The 23,440-nt window shown below is 46.9% G+C and overlaps 1 protein-coding gene across 1 annotated transcript; it reads left to right on the top strand.

Moving 5' to 3' along the window:
- Window positions 1-4,042: 4,042 nt before the first annotated feature.
- Window positions 4,043-19,164, top strand: zgc:158868. The gene is made up of 7 exons (XM_023955523.2): window positions 4,043-4,274; window positions 4,755-4,809; window positions 7,746-7,942; window positions 9,507-9,564; window positions 16,608-16,720; window positions 18,068-18,178; window positions 18,955-19,164. The coding sequence occupies exons 1-7, from the start codon at window positions 4,053-4,055 to the stop codon at window positions 19,066-19,068; spliced, it is 870 nt and encodes a 289-aa protein (XP_023811291.2). The 5' UTR covers window positions 4,043-4,052; the 3' UTR covers window positions 19,069-19,164.
- Window positions 19,165-23,440: the final 4,276 nt, after the last annotated feature.

Below are 23,440 nucleotides of genomic sequence, written 5' to 3'. Positions count from 1 at the left end.
AGGAAACACTGGATTATGAGACATCAGAATAAAACCATATTAGTAATTAAAAAAATACGCAAAAAGATTAAAACATAACCTTAGATATCATAAGTACAATAACAATAAAAAAAGTAGAATATTAAAAACATACAGATAATAATGATAGTCCATCCATCCATCCATCCATCCATCCATCCATCCATCCATCCATCCATCTTCCTCCGCTTATCCGTGTCGCAGCAGACTGAGCAGAGATGCCCAGACTTCCCTCGCCCCAGCCACTTCCTCCAGCTTATCTGGGGGACCCCAAGGCGTTCCCAGGCCAACCGACAGACATAGTCTCTTCAACGTGTCCGGGGCCTCCGCCCAGTGGGACATGCCCGGAATACCTCCCCAGGGAGGCGTCCGGGAGGCATCCAGACTAGATGCCCGACGCACCTCAACTGGGTCCTCAGGATGTGGAGGAGAAGCGGTTCTACTCCGAGCTCTCCACGGGTGACCGAGCTTCTCCCCCTATCTCTAAGGGAGCGCCCAGCCACCTAATGGAGGAAGCTCATTTCAGCTGCTTGTATTCTGGACCTCGTTCTTTGGGTCATGACCCAGAGCTCATGACCATAGGTGAGTGTTGGAACGAAGATTGACCGGTAAATTGAGACAGCTATCTGTTGTTGTGGATTGGAGAAAAAGGCAGAGATGTTTACAGCACGTGGACTCTCACAGCTGATGAAAGAAAGGTACTGAGAACTTACTTTAATAGATTTGAAGAATCCGTCACGCCCATAGCAAACCCAATCTTTGCACGCTATAAATTCCATGAGAAGATACAGGGAGAATGTGAAAGTTTTGATCAGTTTTTAACGGATTTGAGGCTCCTGGTCAAAGACTGTAATTATCAAAACAGTGATGAGATGATCACAGACAGAATTGTGATTGCAACCAACTCACCACGAGTTGAGGAAAAACTACTGTGTCAAGGCCCCAACCTGACTCTAGAAAAAGCAATCGACATCGTAATTTCGCATGAGCTGTCTCAGAAATAACTAAAAGCAATGGCAGGTGCCAAAACATTTCCTCCCAGTCTGCTCATGCAATAAACCAAAAATCACATACGCCATGCTCGTCCCACCACAGATTCAAAAGTCATAATAGCAACGTGGCGGCTCCAAACAAAGAATGTGGAGCATGTGGAAGACAATACAGCCGCATTGAGGACTGTCCAGCAAAGGGACGCCAGTGCAACAATTGTAAGAAGTTTAACCACTTCGCTTTGATGTGCAGAACGCAAAGACAGCCTAAAAACACTAAATACAAGCCCAGAAAGGTGCATACTGTCATGGATGATGAGCAGCAACCAGAAGTGTTTGTCGATTCTGTTTCTGCATGTTCCAAAGACACAGACAAAGAACAGGCCTACGCTGAAATAGAGCTAGGAAAACAGAGGCACAGATTGAGCTTTAGAGTGGACACTGGTGCTCAGGCTAACAACATATCAGCCAAGATATTTCACCAGATGTTCGAGAGTGTCGCTCTACGCCCAGCAGACAGCAAGCTCACTGCATTTGGTGGGCTTTCACTGAAAACAAAAGGAGTCTGCAGGCTGATATGCAGACACAAAGAAAAGATCATTCCTCTGCATCGTGCCGCTGAGTTCTGCAATAGTTGAATGAGTTCTGAGTTCTGCAATAGTTTAGTTTGAAAGCGACTTTTTTGGTAAAGTAGAGAGCTGGGCATTACGAAAAACTAAACGACAGAAAATAAAAGCATCAGCACCTCTGTGCTGGCAAGAGAGAGGAACGGGCGGACTCTGGGAATGTTTTTAAGATGATAAAATTCTGTTTTCACAACGTTTCTGATGTGAGGCATAAAGCTCAGCTCAGAGTCAAAAAGAACGCCCAGATCTCTCACACATTGAGAAGATTTAAAATTCCTAAGTTTGGGTAAAATCATCTCTCTCTTGTCTTCAGGACCATTGAACAGAACTTCAGTTTTGTCCTGGTTGAGCTGTAAGAAGTTTTCTGCCATCCACAACTTTATATCTGGTGTTAAGGGGAGGCGTCTGCCAGTTAGAGGTAAATCCCTGAAGTCCAGGTCTGTCATGTGACTGACAGGCAGCAGCAGAAGATGGGCAGATGAACCCACCACGGGTTCACAACTTGACCTCACCTGAACCAGACGCTGTGTAACCCTTGTTCTATCCTAGGCACTTTAACGTTGGGAGTTGGGTCATCTAGACCCACTAGACAGTGCTCTGAACCTTTTTTCTTCAATGATTTGTGATCTTCACTGGTGTCCATGGATTACATGAAATCTTTCCACCTTCATCCACCTTTGTCATGGTAGGGAGAACACGTCAATGTAAGGGTGAGGTCATCTAAGATAACACAAGGGTTAAGCATTTACAGTTTTCTTTGTTCTGCTTGGAACGATATTTTAAAAATCTGAGTTTTATCTAAGTTGATTTAGGCTGTAATTCTGTTGGTTAAATTCAAATCCAGTGCAGCATCATTTTTCTATGAAAAAAACAGAAAAACATCAGAGACAACAGGAACGCCACTTTAATGCATTCACTCTCCAAAACGTTTCCGCTTTTCTCAGGTACATGCCTCTTATAAAACGGGGGTGTGTGTGTCTGTGTGTGTTTGTATAAGTGTCTGTGTGTGTTTGTGTCTGTGTGTGGGTGTGTGTGTGTGTCTGTGTGTGTTTGTGTCTGTGTGTGTCTGTGTGTGTTGTTTGTGTGTGTCTGTGTGTGTTTGTGTCTGTGTGTGTCTGTGTGTGTTTGTGTCTGTGTGTTGTTTGTGTGTGTGTGTGTGTCTGTGTGTGTGTGTGTGTGTGTGTGTCTGTGTGTGTTGTTTGTGTGTGTGTGTGTGTGTTTGTGTCTGTGTGTCGGTGTGGGTCTGTGTGTGTGTATTTGTGTCTGTGTGGGTATGTGTGTTTGTGTCTGTGTGTGTGTGTGGGTCTGTGTGTTTGTGTCTGTGTGTCTGTGTGGGTCTGTTTGTGGTTGTGTCTGTGTGTGTGTTTGTTTCTGTGTGTTCGTGTCTGTGTGTGTGTGTGTGTGTGTGTGTGTGTGGGTCTGTGTGTTTGTTTCTGTGTGTGTGTCTGTGTGTGTGTGTGTGTGTGTGGGTGTGGGTGTGGGTGTGTGGGTTGGCGTGTGTGTGTGTGGGTTGGCGTGTGTGTGTGTGTGTTTGTGTCTGTGTGTCGGTGTGGGTCTGTGTGTGTGTATTTGTGTCTGTGTGGGTATGTGTGTTTGTGTCTGTGTGTGTGTGTGGGTCTGTGTGTTTGTGTCTGTGTGTCTGTGTGGGTCTGTTTGTGGTTGTGTCTGTGTGTGTGTTTGTTTCTGTGTGTTCGTGTCTGTGTGTGTGTGTGTGTGGGTCTGTGTGTTTGTTTCTGTGTGTGTGTCTGTGTGTGTGTGTGTGTGTCTGTGTGTGTGTGTGTGTGTGTGGGTGTGGGTGTGTGGGTTGGCGTGTGTGTGTGTCTGTGTGTGTTGGTTGGCGTGTGTGTGTGTGTGTGTGTGGATGGGGGGGGGGGGGGGGGGGGGTCCTGGTCTTCCAGTCACGTTTTCAACACGTTTTTCAAAGTCTGGACTTCTTTGCACTCCTTTCTAAACTGGCTTCCTTCCTGGCTTGACAGACAGGAAAATGGCTGACTGGTTGATGAGCTCGTGCACTTGTGTAATTCTCACATGCCGTCCATGAAGACAGGAAACTTCCCCCAACCACAAGCTTTGAGCTCAGCCTGGATGTTGCATCACTGGTGTCTGTACTGTGCTGCACGTCTCACCACTGCTTAGGATGTTACTGAAAGTGCAGAAAATCAGAGGTGACTCAATTCAAGTCAGCTGCTGAGGCTTCATCAAAGCCAGAGTCAGGCTGAAAGGAAACCAGTCGACTTTGGTCAGAAGGTTTTAGTTCGCAAAGAATTCAGACTTCAATCCAGTTCATCTTACCTGGTTATGTAACAGAAATGAAGGTAAAGGTGCTTCAGAATCAGAGTTTGAAAGGATTTCAGCTGACAAGGCAAACATGTTGACACAGAGTGATGAAAGTTTCACCCTCCCTCTTTTCAGGGAGGGCATGAGTCACATGCACACACCCCAGCAGCGCACATGCTCAGCTGCTGCCAGACAGCAATCGCCTACAGCTGTCAACATGTCAGTGGCGCTGGGGGGCAACATTTTGGTGACTGGGACCAGCAGAGGGATCGGTCTGGAGCTGGTCAGACAGCTGGCTGAGAAAACGGGGGGAGGCGCTCACATCTACGCCTGCTGCCGGGACCCGGAAGGAGCCGGAGGCCAGGTACCACACTTCATTCACTCCCTACATCCCAGCAGCAGCAGCAGCAGCAGCAGCAGCAGCAGCAGCAGCAGCAGCAGCAGCAGCAGCAGCAGCACACCTGTCCGGCCTCAAACTCCACCTGTTTTACGCTCAGCTTTACTGTTGTCCCACGAATGTTCACATTAACCCTGAAAAAACAGACAAAGGTTAACAGCTGAGTAGGCTCTGTGAGGACCGTCCTGATCTTTTGAGAAGCTGTTGTCTACATTGGGGGGGTGCCGTGCCGTGAGTGAAACTGCAGCTCTGTGCTGCAGATGAAACTGAGAGCAGACTCCAACTGTCCCCTCGCCTCTGAAAATGACTGAAGGTCATCAAGGACAAAACATTCACCCATTCCAGATAAATAGCATGCAAAGATAGTTGTGTTTGTTGGGATTCCTGCATGAACACTAAGGTGTGCAGCTGACTAAGCACCCCCCCCCCTCCACTGTTTCTCCCCAGGCTCTGAGGCAGCTTTCTGCTCTGCACCCAGGAAAGATCAGCATCATCAAACTTGGTAAATGCGTTTCTGCACAGCATAACCTCACACGTCACTCTGCACCTGCATGAGTGAAAAAAGCAGAGCTCAAGAGTTCTTGACCTTTCTGAAGTTTCAGGTGGTACATCTCTGTTTGAGATGAGTCTTTTTGCTTAAAGATGATAGAGCGAAGTGTTCCTGGGGGTTGACATGGAGGGCCGGTCTGATATGTCATTTCAGTGCTCCGTGTTGGCTCTTGACGTTTCTGCTGACTGTCATCAGGCTGAGGCGCTTATGCAGTTCAGGTTCCACCGCCAACAGTTTCACTTCTGTGGGACTTTGAGCCTTAACCTGCAAGCAGCGTTCAAACACGGATAGGTTCAGTTACAACAGCATGATGGGGGAGTTTCGCCTTTGACCTTCAATGCAAAGATCCCAACACGTCAAGACAGCAGAGTGCATTAACATACCTGAGCATATCTAATCTCAGGCAGAAGCAGCCCTGCATTCACCACACTTGTTCAACCACACAGAAATACCACAGTCATGCTTGACAAGCATTTCTTCATGCATCCTGCAACTAGTTTGACCAGAAAGAACAGTTGCACAATCGTCAGTTTGCAGAAAAAGATGAATGTAGGACTTTTAGTAGAAAGCAGCTGGAATCTACAGACCAGAGTCTTCATTGCTTCACAGATGTTACAGTAAAGCAGGTTTACAAAGGCCAAAAAAACATGAAAATCTGAGTGAAAGCAGCAGCTGGAACAGCTTCATGTTACATCCACATGCATCCCATTTGCTAAACAAATAAATCTATAAAAACAGCACTTCATGAATTATTACAGTGAGTCAGACCTGAGCACAGAGAGAAAATCAGTGTGGGTAGATAAGCTCGAAGTTGACCTTTACACATTTCTTTTCATTGTCAGACTGTCAGTGAGCAATCTGAAACTGGAAGGTTCAGCTTCACTTCACTCTGGACAACCTGATTTCCACACTTACTGTTTGGGAAAGCCCCCACTTTTATCAAATCAGCAGTAAGGAAAAAAGTTTTTATTATTAGTTAATTACTTTGAACTTATGACTAAATCATGAGTTTATTAGGTTTTGCAAAATGCCCTAATTAAAGACTAACATTCATAGTTCCCTCAAGAATCGGGTACATGCATCCCCCCCGCACCCACAGGATCAGAGCTGCTGCTCTTGTCATGGTGCCTCTGTCAGTTCTCCTCCCCCTCCCTGCTCTGCTCTGCTCCTGACTCACCAGCTGTGACTATTCATCTCATCAAACCAGCTGTACTTCTTAAGGAGACCCAGATCCAGCATTCATCGCCAGTTCGTTAACCCTGCTGGAATCTCATGCCACGAGAGTCACCTGAGTCTTACACCACCTCGAGCAGCAGCTGTCCTCCTGTTTACACTGAAGCCTCCCTCCCTTCAAGATCTTCAGCCTCACCGCTACTCAAAAACTCCAGCCACGCCACTCATCAAAATCTCCAACCACGCCAACTCCGGTTCGTCACAGAACCGCATCTGGACCTCCGGCCTCACAAAGACCTCCTGGGTCCGTCTCGTGTTCGTGTCATGACAGCTCTGAGCTGAACTCTGAAAACATGCTGGGAGGTCCCCCCCACCCTTCAGGTTGGGAGTTATATCCTGGAGGACATGGATTCTGTGAAACCATCAAGATCGTCCCATTTGGACACTTCTGACCACAGAAACATGTTGAAGGTCTACAGGACCCTGCTGGACCATGGTCAAAGATGGCTTCTGTTGGAATCATGCAGCTTTGGCTTCATCTCCACACAAGGACAGAATTGACCCACAGAGGTTCCTTGGAAGTATTTGATGAGTGAAGCTGAGTCCTCTGAGGGCCTGAAGACAGAGAGGATCCAACAAGCTCATCTGAACCAGGTCCAGACTGTCAGAGTATGATGGACATCGAGAGCCTTCAGCTGCTCGTCTCTGATAGAACAGTCTTGATGGTGCAACAGTCACGGTAAGACAGTTCATGTAATCGATGGAACATCTCGATAACCTCGATGGCAAAAGGAGAAACAGACTGAATGTTTCCTCACCAAACGTCTAACTGCACCAAATCCAACGACAAGATCTCACTGGAGCTGGATATCAGTGGGATATATGAAAATCAGTGGGACTTTAGACTTTATCCATGTGAGTCCAGAGTCTCCAAACATGGTTTCTGGAGACAAAAGCATGAACGGTACATACCTGCCCTCCCTCCACTTACACCACAACAGCACTCCCTGAAGAAGAGCGGAGGCCTGCTCCATTGGTCAAACACTGCAGCTCCGACGGACGTCCTGATACTGGAAACATGACTGAGACAAACCAGCAATCCTCAAGGTGCTTCACAGCACCTGCGCTATTAGCTCTTCTCTTTTTCTTTTCCACAACTTTACAAAGAATTAAAACTGTTGTTAACTATTTCCATGAGGACTATTGCAGTACTAAGCGTAGAACCAGGGAACTTGAGGTGGGGAATTTCAAGAAAGTACTGCACAGTTGACCTCTAGTAACCTTCAGCATAAATGCTTGTATGGATTTATGGAAAACTGGTGTGAGCACCATCATGTTTTCCTCTGGTTGTGTCGGAATTCTTTCACTACTCAGTCAGGGTGGTGTCCAAATCTACAATTTCAAAATCCCTGGAATTTCCTAGAGGTCTCTGCAAAAGTCGGTGTGCATGGACGCTCACTAAATTGGTGAATATAGACCACAAGGCATTGCGTTTAACCAGTTTCTCATTTGTAGAATGTATTTCTATTTTTATAAATCCTCCATGTTATCATCATCATCTGGACACAGAGGGTCTTTTTACCAGGTTTTGACCTCGGCAAATGGGTGACATCATAGTAACTGTTTACATAAACAGTAGTGAACATGTGTCTGAAGTCCCTGGGGTTGAGGGGTAGTGAATGTTGTACTAATGCCGTCTGCTGCTCCTCCTGCAGACGTGGCAGATGAGCGCAGCATCTCAGCTGCTGTTGAGGCTGTGAAGGAGCAGATTGGGGCCTCGGGGCTGAACCTCCTCATCAACAATGCTGCCATCAACAAGCCAGCCTCACCTGCATCCCTGCTGACCAGCGGGAAAAAGGACATGATGGAGGTGTTCGAGACCAACGTGGTTGGACCCTTTCTCCTCACAAAGGTTGGCTCGCCTCAGCTCTGTCTCTGGCTCCACTGTGATGTCAGCAGGTGTGCCAGGGAAAAGTAGATTCAGTTTTATTGCAACAAAAAAGTCATGCAGTCCAATGAAGAGTCAGAAGGATAAATATGACACAGACAAGACTTTCCTAAAGCCTCCAGTGTAACCCGTGCAGCCTGACAGTAACTCCGGTGATGATGTCACGAGCAGAGATGACAGGTAAGACAGGTTAGCTATCAGTGGGTGAAAGGGGCAAAAAAGGAACGACAATCTGTGTGACCCAGTGAGCTTCACTCACAACACAGTAACGGCAGACTATCATGAGCAATTATAAGTACAGCTTTGGTTTCTAGAAATGTGAGATACGGAGATACTTCTCAAAAGTAAGATGTTCGAAATCACACCCTGTTGTCAGGTTATGGGCCACACCCCCTTTCTGCACTTCTATTGCATTCAGTTGTTGCCCAACCAGGAGGGAGATCTCCAGCCATGTTGTGGCCATCATGTCTCACTGATGATGTTTCCACTCTCACAGGGCCGTGAAAGCCGCTCAGCTGAGTGTCCACTAGCCAATAAGCATCAGAAGACGTGCAGATTCTCAAATCTGTGACTTAAATCCAAACTTTCCAGGAGAATCTGGACATGAATGCCGAGCCAAGAAGCTCTGTTGCTCCAAACGTTCAATTTAACCATTCGGGTCACGATGTCATAAAGTCTCACTCCGACAATCTTTCCTGTATTTTCAAAGTCTTCCCAGTGGTCTTTTAATTATGATGATGGCATTTTCAGCCATAAAAAAACTTGTGTTGTTTTCTAGGACATAGTTTCTGCAGAGCAGCAGTAGGCATCAATGGTTCGCCCTTTCCGCTCCCCGCTGATGAAAGCTCTCTGTCTACACTCTGTCCAGTTAGCTTACAGCCCAAAGCTAACATTAGTGGTGCAGAAAAATGGTGAGCATTTTAGGAGCGATTCAGCTCTGCAGTTCTGAACCAGATTCCAGCTCAGACGAGGAAAAACAAGACGTCCGTGGATCCGGAGCGAGAATCTTGTGGTTTATCGACTGTAGCACCTACGTCACAGCTGCAAGCTTTTCCCAACAGCACATTTTCATCTGTTCCTGATTCACAACGATTTAAACAAAGAAAATTACTTAGAGATGCAGTTTTAATGGGTGGATGGATGGATGAATGGATTAACAGATGGATGGATGTGTGGATGGACGGATGGATGGATTAAAGGCCTTGGTTGAGGTTGAATCATTTGTGAATTGGTGGTTAAATCTGTGTGTCAGATGTTCACCTTGAATCATGAAGGATCCACAGTTTCTAAATGACCCCAAAGGGTTCCCATACTTTACTTGAAACTGCCTTTTGGTGTCTTGGATGGAGGTTCTTACATTTCATCATTTCTCTGTGTCTGCAGGCTCCGTTTTCACTTGAATGAACTGTTTCCCTGAGTTAATTTCCTTTGCTGTTTAGGAGTCTTCTTTTTTCTGTGCTGGAGTCGATCATTAAAAGGACAAAAGGTCTCACACATCAAACACATACTGTCTCTCCTGTGTTTTCAGATGTTTCTTCCACTCCTGCAGAGGGCAGCAAAGAGCTGTTCGGGCGATAAGGATGGAGGTAAGTCACTCAGACTGTTTGATCCTCAGGAGAAGTTATAACAGTAATAGGAGCTGTAAAGAACAAACACTGGAAAGGAAAGGAAAACACTCACAAAAAGAAATGTAAAAGTACAACAATAGAAACCAACAGTATTAACACTAACAGGACTACATACATAAAGTACACACATTTACTCACACACATACTTACATTCAATACGTATGTAAAACATAAATAACTATGCAATATCATGTTTATGGTCACGTATGACTTGTTTGGTCTACTCATAGAGTCTACTCCTGGGCTTCCCTGCAGTCTTCATTCTCCTGAAATCCACTCAGTTCCCTTGTCTTTCCCACATTTTGGAGCAGACGTCTTGCAGTGGAGTCATAACAACTGGACCTAAAGTATTCTTCTTTGTAATGTTTTGTGGCTTTATCAGTCACTAGGATGACCCAATATCACTTAGATGATTGAGAACCTCCACTGATACATTTTGGAGCAGGTGGTTGGCCAAGGACCACTCCACAAGGTTTGTAGTCAGTGTCCTGTGTTCTGACAATCTGAAACAGCCCTGACTGGCGGTCAGAATGCTTCTTCTGTGGTTCGTTTCATAGTCGTCCTGGAGGTCTGACCCTGACCCTGACCCTATCCTTAAACCTGACCCTGACTCTAACCCAGAGGACCAGTAAGGCCAGAGACCAAAAGTAATGGTCTCTGCACTGGAGAACAGGATAGTGGTGCTGTGAGCTGTGACAAACGTAACAAAGAACGGCATGATGTCAACTGTGGGACAACAAATTGCAATTCCCTTTGCTGCAATGGCCTCAGCTCTGCAGCACAAAAGACAAAATGAATAAACTGAAGGTTTCATTGTTCCAAGAGAACTGGGAGCGAATAACCCTAAACTGCCATGAATAGTCAATAAACATGCATAGTCACTGTTTGGTGACTTAGGAGAGCCATCAGACAAAAGGAATAAACGCCGCCCCCTACCAAGCCTGCATATGTGTTTGCTGTGCCTGGGCCTGACAGGACAAAGGGGTTAAGAACAGATCCAGGAACAGCGAGCTATCAAGCCGCTGAGCAACAGTCGGTACAAAACAGCCCAAGTGCAGCAGGTCCTTGGTGTCACAGTCAAAGCTTGGAGGCTTATTTACGTGTTGGTGGGTGCTGAGATATTGAACTGTCAGGGCTTGTTAGTAAGATGGGATTTAGACCTTTGCTGGGTTATAAACCCTGAGGTGTTGGATGAATGGCCATCAAGATGCAGAATATGTTAAGAAATACGTTCAGCTCGTCTGTTCTTCCTGAAATGAGCCGTTGTCTGAGAGAGGGTATACAGACTCCCATGAACAAACAGAGTGAATGTCCCTGGTTGGATAACAAGGTATCATCCCAACAGGCCCAAAGTTCCAGGTCCGACACACCGATCTGTTCCTTCACAGGAAAGTGAAAAACGGCAGTCCTACCACTTCTGCTGTTAAGCCCCGCCTCTGTCCCCATCTGCTTGCAGCATCTCAAAGCTGGGGATTGAGGCACCATGCGCCAGAAAGTCTGTGAGCAGCCATGTCTTCCTAAAGCACATCACACTCCTTCTGGGCCTTTGACTTTATTTTTCAGAGGCCAGACACTCCCCATGATGTCCGACGGGGCTGCTGGTCCAAATACCCTCTTCCACTCTTTCCCCTTCCCCCAGCCCTGCATTTCATCCTCTGGGATTTCAGGCTTTACTCCAGGCTGTACTGAGAGAGGGTTACAGGGCTTACATGGACACCTCACAGTGAAATCCCAGCTGGGATTTTTCTTTGTGGAATTTGCATCTTCTCTCTGTGCATGCGTGGGTTTCCCTCACCCCACAGTTCAAAAACATGCTTCATAGAGGAACTGATTTCTCTGAATTGCCCCTAGATGTGACTGTGTATGGTTGTGTGGCCCTGCAAGAGACTGGCAACCTGTCCAGGGTGTATATCACCTCTGCCCAAGATAATGAATAGATGGGACTGAGGGTCTGGACAGTGTAAGAAGCTGTGGTGGACAAAAAGATCTAATAGAAGACAGAAATGCACATAAAGCCTGGTGACGGTTTCTTAGTCAATGTGTACTATAAAAGAACAAAAATAAAAAAGACCAACACAAGAATAAGCAAAGAAAAATTTGAGATATTGGGACAACCTGCCATTCTTCCAGAAGGTTAATACACAAAAAGGTAAAGTCTTCTTTGTTTGTATTTTTTCAGAAAAAAATCACCTTTATTGGAGTAGATTCATTTATTTAGCTCATTTATGAATCATCAGTTTACAATCAAAGTCATCTCAAGGCGCCTCTCAAAAGGAAAACTTTATCAACCCAGCCTATAGATCCATGATAGATGTAGATCAACTCAACAGATCTGGAGGCTCACAGTTTGAATCCCTGTCTTACACGCGCTCTTCATTTCTGCTGGACTCCTGTTGGACATCCAACTTTCTTCCATAGTTCATAAACAAACATGACAAGCTGGTGAAGGTAGTTTGAATCTAGAAGTCCATGTTTTTCATGATGGCGATGGACACTTGTTCAGGTGAATTGTAGTCTCCACCCACACCCTTGACTTGTGTTTGCTTGTTGGGTGGATGTTGGTGGAGAATTGTTGGATAGCAATAAAAGACTGATCCTTTTCAATGATTCCCACACAACCGCCACTAAAATGGTTCAAAACATTAGACTCATCCATATCAAGCTTTTTATGGAACAATAAACCTGCAAGAATTAGTCTAAAAACTTTAAAATCTGCAAAAAGCTGTGGAGGATTAGAATTACCTAATTTCCACAAATACTTTCTTGCAAATAGATTACAATACATCTTAAAATGGTTAAAAAATAATCCAGAAACCAACTCATGGTTAGACTTGGAACAGGCGTTATGTGGAAAGATCAACCTGTCAGATCTTCCATTTATTAGCCAAACAGTTAAAAAACAGGATTGTTTCAAAACTATTAATATAAACGCCACTTTAACAGCCTGGTGGGAATTTCTCAAAATATCAAAATCATCAATTCAACCGTGCAAAATGACACCCATCTGGAACAACCCAGACATCCTCATAAACAAAAAAATTATCCACTTCCCAGCTTGGCAAGCAGGGGGCATAAAACAACTAGAGCACGTAATTATTGATAGAAGATTCATAACTCCCCAGGAACTTCAAGACAAACATGGAATAAATAACTTCTTGGAATATCAGCAACTTAAATCAAGTATTACTAAAAAATTTAAATATAGAGACAACGATTTAAAGCTACCAGATGTAGTTACCACTCTGATCAATTTCTCAATGAATAAAACTCTCTCCAAAATATACAAACTTTTATGTAATTTAGATAATAACATTTCACTTCCGACAACAAAATGGGATGCGGATTTGAGCATCAGCACAGATGAAAGCTTTTGGTCAGAACTTTGTCTAAACACCTTTAAACTGACAAAAAGTCCAAATCTGCAGCTAATCCATTTTAAAACCCTTCACAGAATTTACTACACTGGACAGAGGATGTTCAAGATGGGTCTCAGCAACTCAGACATTTGTCAGCACTGTGACAGTAATCTACCCGACAATTACATGCATGCACTGTGGTTCTGCACTCCTGTCCAGGCTCTCTGGCAGCAGGTATGTGCGGATTTATCAGTCTGGCTTAAGGTTTCAATCACAGCTTCACCGTCACTTTGTGTGCTTGGTGACATGAGTGCCATCGATGTAGAAGGAGGATTAGGCTCTATCATTTTCATAACTCTTTGCATTGCTAAAAAAACTATTTTAACAAATTGGAAAAGCAAGAAAAATATAAATATAAGTCAACACAGAAATCTGCTGCTTGATCAGATCAGCTTGGAAAAAATGTCAGCCCAAGGTTCAAGTAACTTTGAAAGAATTCGGTCTCTCTGGTCTCCCATAGCTAACTCCATGACTTAGGGGATGGGGGGGCCTGGTCGTCGCTGCTCCTTGCCCTTCTGCCGTGGGCTGGGGTGGGGGCCGGGGCCTCCGGTGCCTGGCGGGGGGTGGTGGGGGCTCCGTTGGTCGGGGGGTCGGGTCCGGCGCCGGGGTGGGGCGGGCTGGGGCGCTGCGTGGTCCTCTGGGCTTGGGTGTGGGGGTGCGTGGGGGGGGGGGGGGGGGGGGTGTTCTGGCTTGGCTTGGGGGGGTGGTCCCTTTGCCTGTGCTGGGGGGGGTTGGCGGGGGGCGCTGCTCGGGGGGGGGGCCCAGCGGCACTGGATGGGCTTCCCATCTACGCCTGGGGCTGGGATCAGCCCTTCCCTGGCTCTGGGGCGGGACGGGACAACCCTCTTGGGGCCCCCGGGCGCTCTGGGTGTCGTCCGCTTCGGCTGCGGGGTCTGGGGTGGGGTGGGGTGGGGGGTCTTGTCGGCCCTGTCCTGTGGGGGGGCATCCTGGGGGAGGGGGGGGGGCCACTATTGGTACGGGGCAGGGGGGGTTGACAGGTCGGGGTCTCCGCTGAGGCCATCGGCGGTTTCCCCGGCCGGTTGGCTGCCTCGGTCCCGTCGAGGCCTGACCAGAGCTCTTCTAGGGCCGGCGTTTGGGGGTGGGGGCCTGGGCTTGCTCCGGGGGGGGCCGGCGCTTTCTGGCTCCTCTCCCTCTGTGTGGGGTGGGTGGTGCTGGGCCTGGGGTGTCGGCGCCTCCGGGGGTGGGGCCCCTGGGCTGGGTGGGCCTGGCCCCCTTGCTGGGGGGGGGGGCGGGGGACAGCTGTTTGACCACCGGGGGACAGTCTACCAGCTGTCCCCAACTTACCCCCTTCCTCATATAACCTCATAATAGGGTGAGGGGGTGGGGGGATTAGCCTGCGATGAGCCTTGGGGGGGGGGGGTTTACTAGGCAGTGGCCCCCCCTCCTATGGTTGCCGTATGGAGTGGTCCCCCCCTCTTTCGGTTTTATTTGCACCTTAGACATGTAGGGCCCTTGGTAGGGGGGGTGCTTGGACATCACTGCCAGCAAGCAGCAGATGTCCTCCTAGCACCCTACCCGCCAATTTTAACCGCACCTTAGACATTTAGGGCCCCTTGGTGGGGAGGGTGAGGGGACATCACTGTGAGTAATCAGGAGATGTCCCCTTAGTGCCCTACCCGCCAATTTTAACTGCACCCCCCTTAGTACACACACCCCTCCCCCCTCAATATATACATCCCAACATAAACACACACACATGCACACACACACCCTCTTAAACACACATATACGCACACACATTTTGCAAGGAAGGTGGGACCTAGGACCATCTGTCCCCTGCCTCTTCCCTGGTGGGGGGTACGGGCCCCTTTGCGGCGGCGGCCGTGTCCCCGGGGTGCCGGCTTCCTGGGCCCGGCGGTGCTCTCTCCGCGCGGTGGGGGGGTTCACATTACATCTGAGCCGGGGGTGTTGGTGTCCCTGGGGGGTGGGTTCTGGTCCTTGCTCCTGAGCGCTGGGCCCCGCCTAACTTCCAACTGTGGCCGAGCCTGGTCGGGCCATATTTACAACACCCCTTGTGGGCCCTCTTTTTTCCCCGGGGTTCCCCCCTCCTGGGCGGGGGCGGCGGGCCCCTGCCTTGCTCCTCCCTGGACCAACCGTGGGCCGGGCGGATGGCTGCCTGGAGTGCGGGGCGGGTCTCCCTTGGGGGGTCCTGGCTCGTACCTGGGGTTGGGGCGGGGGGATGCCCGGAACTCCTGGGTGGTGGTGGGGTGCTCGTCTGGGGCTGTGGGCGTCCCTCTCCGGTGGGGCCCTGCGTTGGGCTCTCCCGGCGCGGCGGGGGGGCTGTTCTCCTGGTTGGGCTGGGGCGGCCCTCTCTTTCCCTCTGTGCCTCCCTGCTCTCTGGCTCTGGGGGGCCTTGCGGCGGTCCTGCTGGCCCAGGCCTGGGTGGCGGGCTTGGTCGCCCGGGCGGCGGTTGTTCCCTGCCGGTTTCCGTGTGGCGTGGGGGGGATTCCGGCTGCCGCTGCTGCTGCGGTGGGGGTCTTGGGGTGGGGATGGCTGGGCGCTCTCCTTCCTTCTTTACACATTCCACCATCCATATTAGAAGAACATGAGCACTCACCTGAGCACGGGTGTTGGCTCACCTTTGCACTGGCGGTTTGCGTGACTGAATGACTGAAATGTTTCACACTAGTTGGTTTTAAGGCATAAGTATGCGTGTGAGCACTATCTGTTTTGTGTACATGTCGACAGATGGACATTTTTGCAACTAGCAGGTGTGTTTGACACTTGGGTGTGTGTGTGGACAGGCTCCGCCCTTTTTGTACTGCATTTGAGCCTTACCATGGTGATTAACAACCAGTAAACTTGTTGCTCTATGCTGCTTCATGGTCTTATCCCCCTTCCCCTCCTACTATCACCCTCCTTCCCCCCCTCTTTCTAACGTCCCTCTCTCTTCTTCCCCTCTTTCCTTTTCCGTCCGGTCCAACACCAAAGATCTTCAAACATGTTTGAAATTAATAAAGTTTGGCCTCAATTACAAAAGGGGTTTATTCAGACATACCTTTGGTTTGTCTGAAGATTAATAACCCCTCTTGTTAAAGTAAAATATGTCCAACACAAGAGGCCCTCAGCTCTCATCTGTTTGCCCAGCTGTTGGACAGGACAAGGTAAAAAAAAAAAAAAAAAAATAAAAAAATAAAAAAAAAAAAAAAATAAAAGACTGATCCGTGAAGGTTCTGGAGTGTCTTGTCTGTACTTTGTAATCATAGAATGGATGGCGACTCCTGTTTTTGTGTCCTTTAGTCATTTGTAGTGGAAGTCCTTGATGAAGGGATTTCTAGGAGAACTCAAGAGAAAGCACCACTCAAGAGTGACACAGAACAAAAACAAGCTTAGTGAGAAACCTGCAATATTGTCAAATACTCCACATCCACTGCCAAAGCACAGAAACGTAGGTGTAACTGTGCAAAATGAACCCCGTGTTCATCTCTGTTCATGCAGACGTTCACACATCATAATCGAGCCCACAGACCCAGAAGTTTCAGGCTGAAGCAGTTGAGCTATCCTGAGTGATCCTCATGAAAGTCATTGTTGTAATGTCAGTCTGTCTGTGTGTCTGTGTGTTAGGTATGTCCTGCAGGAGGTCAGCAGTCATCAACGTGTCCACCCTCCTGTCATCCATAGAGAAATGTCCGGAAACATTCGCAATGGCACCAATGTATCCCTATAGGATCAGTAAGGTAGAAAAACCCTACAATTATCTGTTTTACACTCAAACTCAAAGTTGTCTTGTGTTAGTAATTTGTGCTATCCTAGGCACTTTACCATTGGGAGTTGGGTCATATAGACCCACTAGACAGTGCTCTGAACCTTTTTTCTTCAATGATTTGTGATCTTCACTGGTGTCCATGGATTACATGAAATCTTTCCACCTTTATCCATCTTTGTCATGGTAGGGAGAACACGTCAATGTACGGGTGGGGGGGTCATAGGATAGCACAAGGGTTAAAAACTGTCACTAACTAATTTTTTTTTTTTTTACTGACTCTTCAAATAAACCGCTCATTCTGTGGAAATGTTTCCAAATAACTTGTGAAAAAGTTCCTGATCCCAAACTGAAGGAATATAAAGCACAAAGTCAAGAACATACTTGTCCATCTGACAAAGCCTTCTGACTTCCTGACCCATCGAATGGACCAAAAAAAAGGCTCCAAACACAGGTTTTCATTCTTCATTCTACTGTCAAAGTTACCAGCAGCATTTTTTTCTCAGTAAAAATATATTCCTAAAATATTGCATGGAAAAAAAGTCTATTTTCTAGTGGACAAGAACTTGCTGCAATGACCCAAATCTTCTGCATGCAGAAAAAGCATGTGGAGTTTAGGTGGAGATTTGACAACATGGGACTCTGCCTCGGTCTGCATGCTGACTTTCACTTTATGAAGTCTGGATTTAGATTTGCCTAAAAACCGTTGATCCACTGCAGAGTCAGAAGAGAACACATGAAAGCAGCAGTTTGTGAACAGAGCTGCAGTAGAACCACTGCTGCTTGAGCTTAGGGATCTGTGAGGACTAACTGGCTTGATGCTTGATTACTGCAGCTTCTGTTCCACATTCCAGTGCTTGTCTGTGGTCTGTCATAAATGCAGAAACTCACACCCACATCAGACTTTCATAACACACAGACCTGCAAACAGACAGGAGACACTGGGGGTTTTCAGCAGAATCCTGGCTAGGTTTTTGGCAAATTCAACTTTATCTGATTTTTGTTCATATTTACACAAGAAAAGAGTTTATGAACAAACCTAAACTCCACAACTGTCTGGCAGAAAATGAACTGCATCCACTGCTGCATTGTTAGAAATTGTGGGGATTTGCAAAGTCACACTCAGAAACCCTGGTTTTGATCTTAAAAACACGAACAATCCTCCCATATGTATTTTTAGTACAGAAAATCCTGATCATGCATGTCTCTGATAGGAGCTCATTAACCCTTTCAGTGTTTTGGAGTTTTGTTCGTCACATTTTGCAGTCATGCAGGCGCTGTGACCATTGGATTCTGAATTGGGTTTTCTGTGCGTCGCCAGGCAGCGTTGAACATGCTGACCTGCTGCCAGGCTGAGAACTTCAGAGCAGACGACATCCTGGTGGCGGCCGTGCACCCCGGCTGGGTCCGCACCCACATGGGAGGAGAAGAGGTGAGGAGGATGTGGGTGCTGCATGGTGGTGCAGTGGTTGGCACTCTCTCCTCATAGTGAGAAGTTTCCGGTTCAAATCCCACCTGGGCTGCTTCTGTGTGGAGCTTGCAGGTTCTCCTCATGCATGCATGTGTGGGCTTCCACTTTGGTTTCCTCCCACAGTCCAAAAACATGCTTCATTGGTTACTTGATGATTCTAAAATCCTCTCTAGATGTGTTTATGGCTCTGACACAGACTGATGACCTGTTCAGGGTGTTTCCCACCTTCAACCCACACCTGTTGGGTTGACTTCAGTTAGATGAGTTCTTCAGGGAAGCATTTAGTGCTTCTGCTGGATGGTTCTTCTTCCCCTGGACATTTGTGTGAAAACCACTCAAACAAAAGAAAAATTGGACCTTGGGAGGAGGATTTCAGGCAGGCAGCTCAGCAGTGCGTTTACCTGTTTACTCCTCCCTGTGGGTGGCTCAGCCCAATTAACTCACCTGTTCAGTGTCCTGCGTTAAGAACCAGGTATGTGGTCTACGCCCTCTGTTGTCCATTTCCGCGAGCGCTGCGTTCGTCACCCCTCCCTCCTCCAACCTGTGAGCTCCATTAGGGGTAGTTTGATCCCCAAAGCTTTTATGGGAGATCTTGTTTTATGCCAAACTAAAAGAAATATGGAAAATACATCTTCTTTACTGCATGAGCTCCCTTCCTGAAATTCTCCCAAGGTTGTTCATTTTTAGTTGTTGTATTAGAAGGATTGATGTTGTTGCATGCCCCCCCTTCCCCCCAGGCCCCTCTGACCACTGAGGACAGCGTGCTCGGCATTATCCGTGTGTTATCAACTCTCAGCAGCAAACACAGCGGAAGGCTCCTGGACTGGGAGGGTAACAGCATCCCCTGGTAGCTGTCTCCATGGAAACCACACCAACAGTGTCGCGCAAATAAAGTGATGCTTTTGCTGGTGAATGTGTTTCTCTGAAATAAAATAAGTTATCCAAAATTCCTGGAAACCCTTGATGAGACTGGACCACGGACATTTGCAGACCTCCTCCATGTTTCATTATAGGAGAGTTACGATGCATGAACGATGTGCACACTTCCACTTCTGCACAGAATTCACCACATTGAAGCAGTGATTGCTGTGAGAACATCACACCACGTTCACATCGTCCTTCAGAAATGCACAACTTTTACAGAAACTCCTGAGTAATTACTGTAACTTTGCATGCTTTTTTTTGACAAACTGCGTGTCAGAGTTTGACTCCACATGTGTGACCATCATAGACTCCATGCCTGAGGAATATTTGACATTAACTGGTTGATCTTTTCTGAGCTGCTTTAGATGTAAATTATTGTAGCTGGACTCACACCTGGGGTGCTGTACACTGCACCACAGCCCAGATGTTAGGCTCAACCTTCAGAAAGACGAGTTTAAAACATCACATGAGAGAAACGTCCCCCTGTTGCAGATCATCAAGAGCAGAGGAGCTTAAGGTGGATGTGTTTGGACATTTAACCCTTGTGCTATCCAAGGCACGTTAACGTTGGGAGTAGGGTCATCTGGACCCCATAAGACAGCACAAGGGTTACGTTAGCTTCGGTGTCCTGATCCTTTGGTTTTCAATCATCATGTCAGACATGCTGGAATCTGCTCAGTTTCCCCATGCAGTGTTCGAGTTCCAGGACTCCAGAGGAAGAGTCATGTTCCAAACACGACTGTGATCATGAGGATCTATCAGCGTAAATCACAACAAGAGCCAAAACCACAACTCCACAAATGAAACTCTTGGAGTTTTAATAACTTAATCTCCAGATTTTTTATCTGGATAAGTTTGGTTCAAGATGATGAGAACCAAAAGGCAGATTATGTGATGTAAAAGACACTTTTCTGATTTTTCAGCGGGAGTGTGGGTTAAGGGTGGTCCTGACACATCTTTTAAATCAGAGGGGATGGTTTTTCCCGCACATCTGTGTCATTCTATTGACCTTCTTCACACAAATCTGTGAGCCAGAGTCCACTTCCTCTAAAAGCCAGGTGGGCTCCACTTAGGTGTAAAAGTTCACAAGAACTCTGGCAAACTCTAAAGCCCCTGAAAAGTGTAAACAAGCAAGTCAATTCCAGAAAGAAAGAAAGAAAGGATGGAAGGAGAGAAGTGATCTGGATCCAAAACACAATCGTGAATCTGCAAGAATTTCACACATTTCTCCTGTGTGGACTTCCTGTGACGTCATTTCCGGGTGAGCTATTCCCAGTGCTAGCTGTGTGACTGCTGTCCTCTTGTTTGGCATTAGCCTTACTACTATTGCTTACTCTAAGGGTTATCTGGGTTAATATTCACATCTAGTACCTTTTATTAGCAAATTCACCACTGTTAAACCGCTTGCTGTTCACTTTTCTCATTTTGCTAAATAAACCACTTCTCTTTACTTAAACACCGCTAGCCTTAGCTTAGCTTATGGCCACCACCACTCCTTCCGCCTCTCCTCCTCTCTCCTGCCCCATGTGCCATATGTTTAGTGATGATCCTGCCTCCTTTAGTGAAGATAGGGGTAGGTGTGTTAAGTGTAGTCTTGTGTTAGACTTGGAGGCCAGGCTGGAGCAGTTAGAAGCGCGGCTCCGCACAGTGGAAGCTAAGCCGGCTAGCCAGGTCGTTACTCGTAGCGCGGGCCGCGCTACCAGGGCTAACTTAGCTAGCACCCCAGCGCCCTCCCAACAGCCGGGAGACAGTCAGGGGTTTGTACCGGTTGGGAGGAAACATAGTGCTAAACGCAAAAACTTAGAGCACCCGAGACTCCACGTTAGTAATAGGTTCTCCCCCCTCGGCGACACACCCGCTGAACACTCAACTCTGGTTATTGGCTCTTCTGAAGTTAGAAACGTGGAGCTCCCAGCGGCTACTGTCAGGTGTTATCCGGGGGCCAGAGTTGGTGACATCGAGGGGAACCTTAGGATGTTAGCTCAGAGTAAGTCCAGGTTCCGTCGAGTCGTGATTCACGCAGGCGGTAATGATGCCCGACGGAGACAGTCAGAGGTGGTTAAGTTAAACGTAACTTCGGTGTGTAAACTGGCTAAGACGATGTCCGACACTGTAATTTTCTCTGGTCCCCTGCCAAACTTAGTCAATAATGAAATGTACAGCCGCTTTTCATCATTTAACCGCTGGCTTTCTAGATGGTGCCCAGAAAACGGCGTTGGTTTTGTGGATAACTGGAGCGCGTTTTGGGGGAAGCCCGGTCTCATGCGGAGAGACGGCGTCCATCCCACCCGGGACGGTGCCGCTCTTCTTTCTAGAAACATTTCTGCTAGCCTTAGTCTGTTAACCTGACAATCCAGAGACGAGACCCGGGCGCAGAGCAGCAGTGTAAAACGCTCCTCTGAGCCTCCCTTAGGGTTAGTGCCGGTGCAAAACCCATGCAGGGAAAGTCAAGCAGGTCCTAGCTTTAGCTTATGTGCTGAAAGACAAATGAAAGGAGCGCGTCATAGAAACCTTACAGTGACAGACAGCAGTTCTCACAAGCAGAATTATGATGTCATTAAATGCGGTTTATTAAACATTCGATCCATTTCCTCCAAGTCCCTCTTAGTCAACGAGTTAATTACTGATAACAATCTTAGTCTTTTAGCCTTAACAGAAACTTGGCTCCATCAGGATGACTATGTTAGATTAAATGAAGCAACCCCCCCCACTTATGCTAACTATCAGAAATCCAGGATTTCAGGGAAAGGAGGTGGTTTGGCAGTAATATCACAGTCTAGCTTACTTCTCAGCCCTAAAGTTAAAAATGCTTATAATTCATTTGAAAGCATCATATTGTCTTTAAGTCACCCAAACAGGAAAACTCCAAAACCTGTTTTACTCATAATTATTTATCGCCCCCCCGGCCCATATTCAGAATTTTTAACTGAGTTTTCCGACTTCCTATCGACTATTGTCTTAGATTCTGATCAAATTATAATATTAGGGGATTTTAATATTCATGTTGATGACCCCAGTGACTGCCTAGGAACGGCTTTTGCAGCTTTATTAGATGATGTTGGTTTCACCCAAAGTGTGAATGAACCCACTCACTGTCATAAGCACACCCTGGACCTTGTTCTAACCCATGGGATAGAGATCAGCCAGCTGAGTGTCCTTCCTCTTAACCCCATCATTTCTGATCACTTTCTGATTACCTTCCAGCTTACACTGGAACATCCTTCTGCCCCAGTGAATAAGAAACAGCTTAGAAGAACCTTAACTGACCGTTCTGTGTCTGAGTTTAAACACACAGTTCAGCCAGTACTTAGTGATATTCTGAGAAAATACTCTGACACCAGCTCCCATAGTATCAGTCCTAATATAAATGACCACTTTGTTAATGATGCCTTACAAGCCCTCAGGAGTACACTCGATGTTGTTGCCCCCTTGAAACCTAAGTTCGTCAGACAAAACCGAGTAGCACCGTGGTTTAACGCTGAAACTCGTTCTCTTAAACGAGAAACCCGTAAGTTGGAAAGAGATTGGCGCCGCTCCGGTTCAGAGCAGTCTCTGGATATCTGGAAACATAGCCTATTAAATTATAAAAAAGCTCTGCGTAGAGCTAGAAGCCAGTACTATTCAACCTTAATATCAGAGAATGGAAACAATCCAAGATTTCTTTTTAGCACTATAGCTAAATTAACTCGCAGTCAGAGCTCAGTAGAACCACATGTTCCTGTTTCTCTCAGCTCCGATGATTTTCTTACATTTTTCGATAGTAAAATCTCAAATATTAGACATAAGTTAAATCAAGTTATTCCTACTATCAGCCCAGAACAGGCTGAAGTGGTAGAAATGGAGGCATCCATAGAAACCTCTGTAACATTAGACTGCTTCACTGCTGTGGATCAAGCGGAAATAACATCAATTATTACGTCCTCCAAATCCTCAACGTGTCTGTTAGACCCAATTCCCACTAGACTTTTTAAAGAAACTTTTCCCCTAATTAATGATCCCATATTAACAATGATAAATGCCTCTCTGGAAACGGGTTACGTGCCACAGTCTTTTAAATATGCAGTTGTTAAACCTCTTCTGAAAAAGCCCAGTTTGGATCCTAGCATCTTGGCCAGCTATAGACCGATATCAAACCTGCCCTTTATTTCTAAAATCCTAGAAAGAGTTGTAGTTAAGCAGCTTTACTGCCACCTACAGGACAACAGCCACTTTGAAGACTTTCAGTCGGGGTTTAGACCTCACCACAGTACGGAAACTGCACTAGTTAGAGTCTCTAATGACTTGTTATTGGCCTCAGAA

The sequence above is a fragment of the Oryzias latipes genome, chromosome 6 (assembly GCF_053564925.1).
Source record: "Oryzias latipes strain Hd-rR chromosome 6, Olatipes_Hd-rR_3.1".
Taxonomy (NCBI): Eukaryota; Metazoa; Chordata; class Actinopteri; order Beloniformes; family Adrianichthyidae; genus Oryzias; species Oryzias latipes.
Note: the sequence above shows the minus strand (reverse complement) of the source record. Positions and strands in the feature narration are given on the sequence as shown.

Excerpts from the sequence above, each read along its gene's own strand:
- zgc:158868 (XM_023955523.2), top strand. The coding sequence starts at position 4,053 with ATGAGTCACATGCACACACCCCAGCAGCGCACATGCTCAGCTGCTGCC. Across the intron at positions 4,275-4,754 it reads CGGAAGGAGCCGGAGGCCAG|GCTCTGAGGCAGCTTTCTGC; the intron begins GTACCACACTTC and ends GTTTCTCCCCAG. Across the intron at positions 9,565-16,607 it reads TTCGGGCGATAAGGATGGAG|GTATGTCCTGCAGGAGGTCA; the intron begins GTAAGTCACTCA and ends TCTGTGTGTTAG.